This window comes from Onychomys torridus, chromosome 4 (genome assembly GCF_903995425.1).
Source record: "Onychomys torridus chromosome 4, mOncTor1.1, whole genome shotgun sequence".
NCBI classification, from domain to species: Eukaryota; Metazoa; Chordata; class Mammalia; order Rodentia; family Cricetidae; genus Onychomys; species Onychomys torridus.
In genome coordinates, this window is record NC_050446.1 from 135,460,264 (window position 1) to 135,472,502 (window position 12,239).

The 12,239-nt window shown below is 48.6% G+C and overlaps 1 protein-coding gene across 2 annotated transcripts in view; it reads left to right on the plus strand.

Moving 5' to 3' along the window:
* Positions 1 to 12,239, plus strand: part of Cdh4 (cadherin 4) — a 470,314-nt gene that overhangs the window by 400,296 nt on the left and 57,779 nt on the right. For both annotated transcript variants that reach the window (XM_036184660.1, XM_036184661.1), the window contains one exon: positions 6,785 to 6,940. In XM_036184660.1, coding sequence (XP_036040553.1) covers positions 6,785 to 6,940 — 156 coding nt within the window. The remainder of the gene's footprint in view (positions 1 to 6,784; positions 6,941 to 12,239) is intronic.

The following is a 12,239-nucleotide window of genomic DNA, read 5'->3' on the forward strand; positions in this document are numbered from 1 at the left end:
TATAACTATGTAAGTGTCACTTAGTGGGACAGCTCCTGTCCCCTAACAGGTGACTATGTCCTCTTGCTGTCTCCATATGTCCCCATAGCTCCTAGCACAATGTATATTTTGGCCCTAGGCTGAAGGCCTTTTCTGAATAGAGATTCTCTCTCTCTCTCTCTCTCTCTCTCTCTCTCTCTCTCTCTCTCTCCCTCCCTCCCTCCCTCTCTCCCTCCTTCCCTCCCTCTCTTACATACCACTCATCTGGAATCCAGATGTGATTCTGCCCCATTGCTTCCTCACTTGAATACACTGATAATAAACCCAGGTGTCTGCAACTGGAAGCCACATGGTGACTTTCTCCAGCTTCAAGTTCATTTGAGCAAGGCAAATACTCTATATGGGGGGTTCTGGAGCCTCCCTCTTTCCATTCTTTCCTGAGGACATAGCGGCTCTGCTACCATCCCCAGGTGAACACAGACTTCAGTGCCGTACATTACTTTAATGCAGACATCACTTTAAACTAACCTTTTACCATCTGTTCTGTCCTCTAATAACAAATGCAAAGGAGCCTGAGCAATTCTCGTGGCTCCTTGGCAGGGAGGGGTAGGAGGGCTGTCTGTGTCTCCTACTCCCCACTCAGCATCTATGTCTGCCGTGTTTTCCTCATTCTCCAGACACAAATCACAGGAAAGTGCTCTCCCCTGGCCTGCTGGCTTCCTTCATACAGTATTTCATCTCCACAAGGTAAACTATGAGAGAATCAGAGCATTCCAAGGTCTGTGCAAAGAGCCCCTGGACACAGCGCTCAGCGGCCCACTGCTGCTGTATTTCAAAAGGCGCTTTTGAGTGGCCCAGAAGATGATCAAAACACAATGAGTTTCCTTTAAAAAACAAAAACAAACAAACAAAAAGAAAACCCTTTAACTATACGGTAGGTTCTTTCCAGCAGAGCTGCAATTAAATGTCCCTATGGCCAGATGGATGGAGCAATTGCCACTCTGGAAGCAGCAGCATCTGTCCCGGGCTCCAGAGACACGCACCACTCACTCTGTGACTCCGTGTGTTCCCTGCATCCAGTGCTACCAGGCCAGCATCCCTCAAGACCTGACTATGACTCCAGTGCCCTAGTCCAAGCCCAAAGTCAAAGCCCCAGGCACACCAGCCCAGGGCCTGCCAGGCCTGTCCCCGTGCATATGCTTCTACCTCACCTCTATAGGAACTGCCCCTTACCCTTCAGGTACCAAGAGCTCAGACACAGGACAGGCTCTGCTGTCTGTCCTCTAGACTCTCCATGTCCCTGGTTACTAAATCCCATGGAGCATCTGGAAGGATGGAGAACAGACACAGACTGTCCCCCTCACCAAGGGAGCACACAGGGGCAACTCAGCTCCATGGCAGACTTTTTCTGCTGTGCCCGGACCAGATGGCACAAGCTTAGACAGCCATTGCCAACACCCCAATAAAGAGATGGTTCTAGCTAAGGGGATGGGGGAGGGGGCCGGTGCCACCCAAGCCTGACCTATTCTAGTCCTATTCCCAGAAGCCCTGTCCCCTACCTTGTCATGGAACCATAAGCAGGGGCACTGGAGGCCCAGAACTGAACCCCCACAGACTGTGTATACCACACATATGTTCATGGCTGTCTTGCCTGCTTCTTCTCCCAGAGCCAGGACAAGCAGCTGTAGGTTTGCCCTGACCTACATGATGGCTATGTGGTAAAATCTTCATGTTCCCCCAACAGGTAAAGGACTTCTGCAGACTGTTACAATGTCAGGGAGTCACTCTGCTGCCCTTATGACTTGGTGTTAGTACCTCATTCTAGTGTAACCAGCCCTGGATCAACCATGGTAAATGCTGGTTTAAGAAAGATATTCTCAGCTAGGCATGGTGGTGCACACCTTTAATCCCAGCACTCAGGAGACAGAGACAGACAGATCTCTTGAGACTAGCCTGGTCTACATAGCAAGTTCTAGGCCAGCCCAGGCTATATAGTGAGACTTTCTCGAGAGAGAAAAGAGAGAGAGAGAGAGAGAGAGAGAGAGAGAGAGAAAGGAAAGAAGGAAGGAAGGAAGGGAAAGGAAGATAGGTAGGTAAGGGAGAGAGAGAGATGGAGAGATAGAGAAAGAGAAAGGAAGGAAGTGTTCTCCATGTGACACACAGCATGGAAATCACATGAGGCCCCTCACTAGATGAAGAGCTACAATCAATTAAAAACTGCTGAGAGATGGAGAATTAGTCTTCCCCAAACCTGAGTGTCTGAAATGGCTATCTAGTCCCAAATGGTTGGCCCCCTCCAAAAAAAAAAAAAAAATATATATATATATATACACACATACATACATACATACACACACACACACACACACACACACACATACATACATACAGGCAGGCATGGTGTTGGAACAGTAACTGAGAGGTACATCCTGATCCATAGGCAAAGAGAGACACTGGTCCTGGCATGGACCTTTGAAGCCTCAAAGCCCTCCCCTAGTGGCACACTTCCTCTAACTAGGCCACACCTCCTGATCCTTCTAATCCTATCAAACAGTACCATTTCCTGATGGCCAAGCATTCAAATATATGAGCCTATGGGGGTCATTCTTATTCAAAACATCACATTCCACTCCCTAGCCCCCATAGGCTTGTAGCCATATCAAAATTCAGTGTGCATTCAGTCCAACTTCAAAAGACCCCATAGTGTATCACTGTTTAAAAATCCAAAGTTCAAAGTCTCTGAGACTCAAGGCAGTCTCTTAACTGTAACCCCCGTAAAATTAAAGTCCAAAAGCAGACTACACACTTCCAACATACAATGGCACAGGATACACATTACCATTCCAAAATGCATGGAAGGGAGCATAGTGAGGAAATACTGGACCAAAGCAAAAGCAAAAACCAGCAGGGCAAATTCCAAATTCTGCATCTCCACGTCTGATGTCAAAGACAGCAACACACGTCTCTCTTGGGCTGGTTCCACGTGTGGTATGCAGTTCTGTTTGGCAGGTACCCCACCACCCTGGCATCTCCAATATCTTGTGGTCTCCAACACAATCCAGGCTTCACCTTCCCAGCTTCACACAATGGCCTCTCTGAGCTCCATGCAGGGACACCCTGGACACATGCCTGGCCTCAGCAGCTTTCTTTAGCCTTGGTGGGAGATTTCATAACCCCTTTCTTGTATTCATGACTCTAAAGGCAGAATAGCTCAGCAAAGTTGCCATGTTCTATTGCCTTCTGGGGCTGGAACTTGGCTACATTTGTATCCACTTTCTGTCCTTCAAATCCTTTCAACAAGTTGGAAGCTTAGCTGTGAGGGGCCTTGCCCTGAGGCCGCCATTCCCTTTACTCCATTCATCATCCCTCAGCCTTTTCTTTAAATATTTTATCTCCTTGAGCACTGGAACTTCTGTCTTCTTCATTGTGCTTCCTGGTGCTCCTTTTTGCTTCAACTGTACATTTTGCATTTTTCTTTACTCTGCTGCTCCTTTACATTGTAAATCTACGTAAGAGTGACCATTAATAACCACGTGACACAGGCAATACTAGGCTGTCACGAAATCTCCTCTTCCAAGACCATTAATCTAAAACTCTTCGATTTAGCCTCTTGCAAATTTTTAGGACAAAGACATGAATCAGTCACATTCTTTGCCAAAATATCACAACAGTCTCTAGGCCACTTACTAATATCCCTCCCCTCTGAAACTTCTTGAGCTGGCCCCACATTGTTCTCAGCACTACTGTCCTTATTCCTACTAAGAATTAGCATGCAGGCATGTGGTGATACTTTATTTGTAAAATGTGATTTTATTTGTATGTTAATAAAGTTGCCTTGGGGTCAGAGCAAGCCGTAGCAGAAGCTGGGTGGTGGTGGTGCATGCCTTTAATCCCAGCACTTGGGAGGCAGAGCTAGGCGGATCTCTGTGTGTTCAAGGATACAGCCAGCATGGCAACACACGCCTTTAATCTCAATACCAACCATAGAAGACCTGGAGGTCTGTACAGACAGGCAGTAACGAGGAGGTCATGTGGCTGGGTTTACAACCAATGAGAAAGCAGAACAGAAAAAACACAGAAGTAGCTCTCTTGTAGAGAGGAAAGACAGCAGAAGCAGTGAAGGGTAAGGTTTTCAGCTCTCAGCTATTGCTCTGACCTCTTGGCTTTTAACTCTGCAATTGGATCTGTGTTTCTTATTTAACAAGACGGTTATGTCTGCACAGGCAGGCAGGGACTGGAGTAGTAATTGAGATAAAAGCCACATCCTGATCCTTAGGCAGAGAGAGAGAGAGAGAGAGAGAGAGAGAGAGAGAGAGAGAGAGAGAGAGAGAGAGCCTGGCATGGGCTTTTAAAAATTCAAATCCCACCCCCCAATGACATACTTCTTCCAACAAGGCCACACCTCCTAATTTTTCTAATCCTATCAAGCACTTTCATTCCCTGCTGACTAAGAATTTAAATATATGAGCCTATGAAGACCATTCTTATTCAAACCACCACAATATGTAACAATAATAAGTAAAGAATAGGAGCTGACAAATTTGAAAGGGGGGAGAAAAGGTGTAATGATGTAATTATATTTTAATTATAATTTTAAAATCAAGTTATCCTTAAAAATGAAGAAAGATTTTCTAGGTAGCCTAGATCCATCCATTTGCCTGCAAACCTCATGATGTCATTGTTTTTCTCTGCTGAGTAGTACTCCATTGTGTATATGTACCATATTTTCTTTATCCATTCTTCAGTTGAAGGGCATCTAGGTTGTTTCCAGGTTCTGGCTATTACAAACAATGCTGATATGAACATAGCTGAGCAAATGCCCTTGTGGTATGATTGAGCATTCCTTGCCCAAGAGTGCTATAGCTGGATCTTGGGGGAGATGGATTCCCAATTTTCTAAGGAAGCACCATATTCATTTCCAAAGTGGCTGTACAAGCTTGCATTCCCACCAGCAGTGGAGGAGAGTTCCCCTTGCTCCACATCCTCTCCAGCATAAGCTGTCTTCTGTGTTTTTTATCTTAGCCATTCTGACAGGTGTAAGGTGGTATTTCAGAGTCGGTTTGATTTGCATTTCCTGGATAATTAGGGATGTTGAGCAATTCCTTAAATGTCTTTCAGCCATTTGAGCTTCCTCTGTTGAGAATTCTCTGTTTAGTTCTATAGCCCATTTCTTAACACATGAATTATGAACCAAAGGCTGTGGAGCCCCCAGCTGGATCAGGCCCTCTGGATAAGTGAGACAATTGAATCGCTTGAACTGTTTGGGAGGCACCCAGGCACTGGGACCCAGACCTGTACTTAGTGCACGAGCTGGCTGTTTGCAACCTTGGGCTTACACAGGGACACTTTGCTCAGCCTGGAAGGAGGGGACTGGACCTGCCTGTACTGAATCCACCAGGTTTAATTTAATCCCCAGGGGAGTCTTGGCCCTGGAGGAGATGGGAATGGAGGGGAGGGGCTAGGGGGGAAGGTGGGGGTGAGGGGGGAGCGGGGAGGACAGGGGAACCCATGGCTGATGTATAAAATTAAAACACAAATATAATAATAATAAAAAAGATTTTTTAAAAAATGAAGAAAGAAAAGAAAGAAGTGTGTTCTCTATCAAGTTGAATTTTCTTGGAATTGGGGTTTTTCTGGTGCCAGCTTGCAGTTTGGTGTGCAAACAAAGCTGGAAAAAAAATCTGTTCTCAGATTTCTCTCACCTCCATTGGGAGTCCTGTCTTGTTTCATGCAAAGAAGTGACCCACCCAGCAAGATCCCTGCTTTTGGTGTGAATGAAGACATCACTCTGCCACTGTGCCCCTCACTTGTGTCTCTTTGTGGCCTGGCATACTACGTCACAACTTGTCACAGAACTTGAAATGTTGCGGGCTGGGGATGGAGCTGTTTGTGGAGTGTTTGCCTAACACGCATGAAGCCGTGGGTCATAACTAGACTCCATGGTGCATGCCTGTCCTTCCAGGACCTGGGAGGTAGAGGAGGTTCAAGAATTCAAAGTCATTCTCACTTGTGTAATAGGCTTGAGCCAACCTGAACTACATGAACCCCATCTCAAATAAAAAATAAAAATGAAAAACAATCGTGAAATATTGTACCTCCCTGATAAGCCTCAGACACGAGGTTGGTGGCACTGGGCAGCCCCTGTCCACTGACTGCCCTTCTGCTACCTGTAGCTACTGTCCGGCCCATTGTGTCTCTGACTGTCAGCATCTTCAAAGGATTGAAGAACCATACACAAATACCCAAGTGGCAAGGACTTTTACTCAGAAGAGAAATGCAAGGTAGATATAGGCAGGGAGCAGCAGGTGTGAGCCAGAGTGCTCAAGAGCCTATGAATTCCTGGAGACTCTTTCTGAGTCCTTGAGGAAGAGGCATTGGTTGTAGGGTGGGGTGTGAGTGTGTTTCTGCTCCAATAAACTTATGATTGACATATGGAAACTTGGGCCTTTTGTGCAAACATGGGATATTTTAATCATATGCATAGGCATTATGGGTTAAATAGGGTTTTTTCTCTAAAAGATCACACTAAGACATGGGTTACCTTATTATACATACACCTAAAACCTGTTCAGACTGGATTGGCTCTTTTCCTCTAGGATATGTTTAACCACCAAAGGGAAGTGAAGTCCTTAGGGCAGAGTGACTGGTTGCTTTGTTGGGGAGGGCACAAGTGAAATTCAGTATGAGAGAGATGTTACTGAGCTGTTCCCTCTGTGATCCATGATGTTCTAAGAACGTGGCCAAGCATCAGGCCCTCCAGCCCACCCCAGCAGCAGGCTCACATCTCCATTCTTATGTCTTTCAGATCAGATCTGACAAGGACAATGATATCCCCATCCGGTACAGCATTACAGGTGTGGGAGCAGACCAGCCCCCTATGGAGGTCTTCAGCATTGACTCCATGTCTGGCCGGATGTATGTCACTCGCCCCATGGACCGGGAAGAAAGAGCCTCTTACCATGTAAGTATTTATATAGAAACATGGCAATAACAGGTAGTCTATAGACTGCCCACCCTTCCACACCCCATCATACCCCCCCCCACAGCCTTCCACACCCTTCACGCTGTAGGGTGTCATCAGCAAGGCACACTTCTATCTGGCCACAAGGTCCTTATGCCTAAAGCACAGGAGGACCCTAGCATCTACCATATCAGACTTGGACAACAGAGGGTCAAAGCATGGTTGCCAGGCCCAACCCCAGCACTTACAGGCCAGACTGGGCTTTAAATCAGCACTGCCAGTTCGTTCCTGGGTTACATCATCTGCCTTTAATCTACATGCTGTCTCTCTGGGATCCTCTAAGACAAGAGTCACTCAGAAAGGAGGAACAGGAAGCAAAGAGAGGCTGTGGGTCTCAGCCTCCTCCTTGCCCCCAATAGCCTTGGACATGAGGGAGGCAGCCAGGTTCCCATCTCTCTCTCTGATGTATAACCAAGTGGCACTGTGGCTGGTCCCCTGGGCTCTGCTGCAGTACCTGTGAGGGACAGGCCCAGCACTTGACCTCTGTAAGCCTCAGGAGAGTCACTGAGGCCACCCTGGACTCAGGTCTCTCCCCAGCATGAAGAGCTCTCGGCTGTGGCATGGTTGTGATGATATCCACCCTATCAGGTGGCTAGAAGAGAGGTGTGGTCAGAGTGTTGTTGTGTGCCTGTGGCTAAATGCCATGATGCTGAATGCCCAGTGCTTTGACAATTATCTGAGAACAAAGGTGGAATTCTTGGTGTGTGCCCCATGCTGTCATATTAATTCCTGTGACTTCTTGCTTCAGCTCTGTGCTGATTGCAGGATGACCCTGCTAGTCCTCGGTCTGATGGCCATTTATTCAGGAGTGATCATCCATCTCCTCTCTCCAGAAGGAGGCTCCATGTGCACAAAAATTTGTCAGGTCGTCCACACTATATCTTTAGACAAAGACAGAGCCTGGCCCTGAAGCTGCTCACTGCCCATCTATGCAGAGGGGGGGGGGGGATTACAGAAGGTTGAGTCTGTCAGTGACAATGGTGACCTTCCCAACCCACCCCCAGTGAGTCTCGAGGAGCAGGGTGCTGTGTGAAAGGGACTGGTGAAGTAACTTCAGGAATGAGGTTTGCCCTTTCTGAGCCACAAAGGTCTCCTGCCCTGAGATGGTTACCTGAGCCTACAGCTGCAGTTTACAGTCCACAGAGCAGGAGGAGCTGAGACACAGGAGTGGCCTCAGTCAGGCTCACAGCACCTGCTTTCAGCTCTCTGGATGTCCCTCTTCACAGACACTTCAAGAAAAAGCATGATCCTCCCAGACACCCTCCCCTATCTACTCACTCCATTCCTCCTCTGTCTGTCCATCCACTCACACTTACATACACCTTCCCATCCACTCACCATCCAGCCACCCACCTGTCCATCTACCCATCCAATAAATATCTAACTACTTACTCACATGCCATCTGCCCATCTCACCATCTACTTATCCATCCATGCCCCTCCTGTCAATCTATCCACCCACCTGCCCATCCTAACCGCACATCCATCCTTCCATGCATGGTTTATTTCTTGAGCATTCCACATGTGCTGACTGCTGTGTTAGGTGTCAGAAAATGGAAGTGGCTGGAGTAAACATGGCCCAAGTTTTGGGGAACATGCACAGTTCTGAGCTGAGAAACAATTGAATCCTTCTTGGCGCTGAGGAAGGCTGTGGGAAGAAGCAGTGGTGGTGCTGGTACCAACAACGTCTCCCTGCCTGTGCCAGGAGATGCCATCTGGGAATTCTCACTTTGCTTCTCACAGGTGGAGACCAAGGTCAGGGAGAGAAAATGAGGAAGCAAGTCATTGTGTTAGCTTAGGCGGAGAAAGAGATTCCCCCAGGAGCCCGAGTCGGAAACTCATTGTGTCCTTTTTGGGCAGGAAGATGGTTTTGTCTGAAGGCTGAACAGCTGGAGGAAAGATGGTTGGAGCTGGTCTCTGCCCTGGACTTCATTTGGGGGGCTAGCAGGCTGTTTGGGGCTGAAGCTTGGCTCAGGTACAGACTCAAGCAGGTAGTAAGAACTCAGCTTGGCTGCTTGTTTCTACCCAAAAAGGGTCAGTGCCTTATCTGGGAACCCGCAGGGGCCTTGCCTCACTCTGTGAAGTCCAAGTAATGCTTGGCAAAGCTATGACAAGGACCTCGCGCAGGCCACATCCCTCCCCTTTCCAGACGCCTCCTCCACTTGTCCTCCTGCCTGCTTCACACACACATCACCTCTAGAATATGCCCGTTAAAGACATCTGCACCCAAATCTGGAGAGAGGGCCTCAACAAGGTGTGAGATGGAAAGTCTGGAGAAAGACAGAGCAGATATAGCTTATCCCACTCGCCCTATCTCTTTCCCTGGGTGGCAGATCACCTGCAGTCAGCTCTGATACAGAGCACTTTGCTTCCTCATGGGCCACAGAAGGAAGCCACTCACTGATTAAACTTACTTCTTCCAGGATTAGACAGATTCATTTTTAATTATCATGGTCTGTAACAGAAAGCCCCTGGCCTGAAGAGTTTCTGCTTTCTGCTTCCTCCCCTCCTTGAGGCCTTGACTTGAGGGACCTAACAAGTCTTCTGATTTCCCACTAGAATGTTCTATCTGCCCTGTGCTTCAGGATATCTCCAAAATTGCTTTCATGCTTCTGGGACAGAGCAGCTACTGGCAGGCTATCCCAGGCAGGAAACCAGCTCTAACTGGGCCTTCTTGGGCTCCCTTCCTCTGCATCTTCAATAATCTTCCTAGTAGAAGAGTCAGCAAGCTCTAACTTCTCAGGCCTACCACCTTCAGCCTGTGGTGATCAGTGTGCGGCCCACTTTACTTCCCCTGCCCCAGCTTGTCCTGTGTACAGCACAGTCATAGGGTTTTAGTCCTGACATTAAGTGGAGGGTGGGCCTCTGGTCCAAAATATAACTAGAATTTCAAAATAATGAGATAAATCATACAAATTAAATAGCACACGGTGAGCATAGATCATCTGTGACTGGCAGGTCCCATGTGCCCACCTTTGGCACAGTGTTAGGATGACATCACTTCTGCAGAAACCAGGTAACGTCTTGTGATTGCCCTCCACTCCATGTGAAAGCTCAGAACTGAAGGCAGATCTGCAGCAGGGGCAACTTACTAGAGGACGAGCAGGCTGCTGGGCCCAAAGACAGCACAGCAGGTCCCCAGGGTCCTGGCCAGCTTGAACCTCCACCCACCTCTCCCTGACAACCAGCTCTGAAGCCTCACACACCCTCCCCCTGCATGTACCCCTCCAGCCTGCAAAGGCCCTGGCTCAGTGCTACAGAAGTCCTGGCTGCAGGGACAGGGGTTTCCACACACTTCACCCATCCCAGCCAACCGCACACTGCCACTGTACACACATAAACCAAGGAGAGTGCTGGATCTTGCCAAAGCTGCTGGATCCTGAGATGGGCTTCAGTCCACATTCAGCACACCTCTCCAATGGGCCCAGCATGTGCCCCTAAGAGCCAATTGTATTTTAACAATGGCGGGAAGGAGTAGCACCATACAACAGGACCCATGTAGGAGGTTTATTGAGGGGAGGGAGAGAAGGGGGCAGGGACAGGTCCCTGGGGATGAGGAAGAGAAAGGAGAGAGAGACAGGAGGTGTACAAGGCCCACCTTTTATAAAGAAACATAGCACATGCACATAGGAGGTGCTCTTAGTGGCTACAGCTGAGGTATTTCCTGTCAGGACCTTAAGGGCAGGCCAGTACAGATGCCTAAATGCTAACACCACTAGAGACATGGATGGAAAGACTGAGGGAGAGACAGACAGGGAGATGCAGACAGAAACAGATGCAAAGAGAGACACAGAGACAGGCACCAAGAGACATACAGGGGAGACACAGAGATAGGCACCAAGAGAGACAGTGAGACACAGAGACAGGCACCAAGAGAGACAGTGAGACACAGAGATAGGCACAGAGACATACAGGGGAGATACACAGAAAGAAACAGAAGCAGACACTAAGACAGACAGATGAGATAAGAAACAGAGAAAGACACAGAGGCAGAGACACTGTAGGAGAGAGAAAGAAATAGTCACACAGACAGAACTTGCCTTGCCAAGTCTGGATCTGAGACAAAAGGGGAACAACCCTCCCTGGCTTGAGAACTCCCGCCATGTTTTTCTATTTTTGACCAAGCTTGGGCCTTGGCATCCTGCAGTGCAGCAGTGATGTGAAGACCACAGTAAGCACTGGGGTACTCTTGGACACCAGGACATGCCAAACCAGCCTGCTGCAGAGCCCTGCTGAGTGCAGGGTGCCCGGGGCCCTCGCCCAGTGGAACTCTCTCTCTCTCTCCATCTGCCTTACTCTAGTTCTCCAGAGCTTGGCCTCAGAACCAGCCCCACTGGTTTCCAGCCAACGACTCCCCACACCTTTAGAACAGCTCCTTCCTCAGTTGTCAGGACCCCCACAAGGCTGTGCACTTTGAGGCCTGATAAATGCCTGGAATGGGAGCCTTCTAGCTCCACCTTCAAGGCTGGTCCAGGTATAAGAACCAGAGGCCAAGGTGACTGCCCCTGGGGTGAGTGTCACCCGCTGGGATAAATGGTCCCCAAGCCCTTTTTGATGCCAACATGCCTTAGTCAGCCTTGTGTATGGGATCTAGACCCTGCCCCCCCAAGTACTTCAGGAACATTTTTCTTGGCTGACATATTCCTAATACTCTGCTCAGTTCCAAGCTCTGGCATTGAAGCTGGACAGTCTTGAAATGAGATCCATAGAAAGGGTTTATAGGCTGCAAGGGTCCCCAAGGATCCAGGACCTTCACCTAGACCTTCACCCTAGAGGGGAAGCTGAGTTCCCTCTGAAGTCCCTGGACCTCCCCAAAGATGTGTGCAGAACCCCACACCCACCTCCCCACTGGCAGGAGGAAGCTCTGAGAACTGGGGGTAGTGTCAGGACATCCTCCCCATAAGTCATGGTGTCTGAGCCTCTGGGCCAAGCACGGTCACACATGTGCCTTCTGCCTCTTACTGCGGTTCTGAGGCTCCAAGGGTCCATCCCAGCTCTGAAAATAAAACACTGCCACTGACCACCTCACTAGCTGGGACTAGTGCTCCCTGTGTGTACCTTCCAGGTGCAAGTGTCACGGACACATCACTTCCTCCTGCTCACTTCCCATCTTCTGAGTGAGCAGCAGCAAGGCCTGTCTTGGATCTCAGTTCTTACTTCATGACAGCAGGAAATGACAGGGCCTAAGTGAGGGGGGCCTAGAATCAGTCACAAACTGAGGTTATAAGCTTATGTTCCT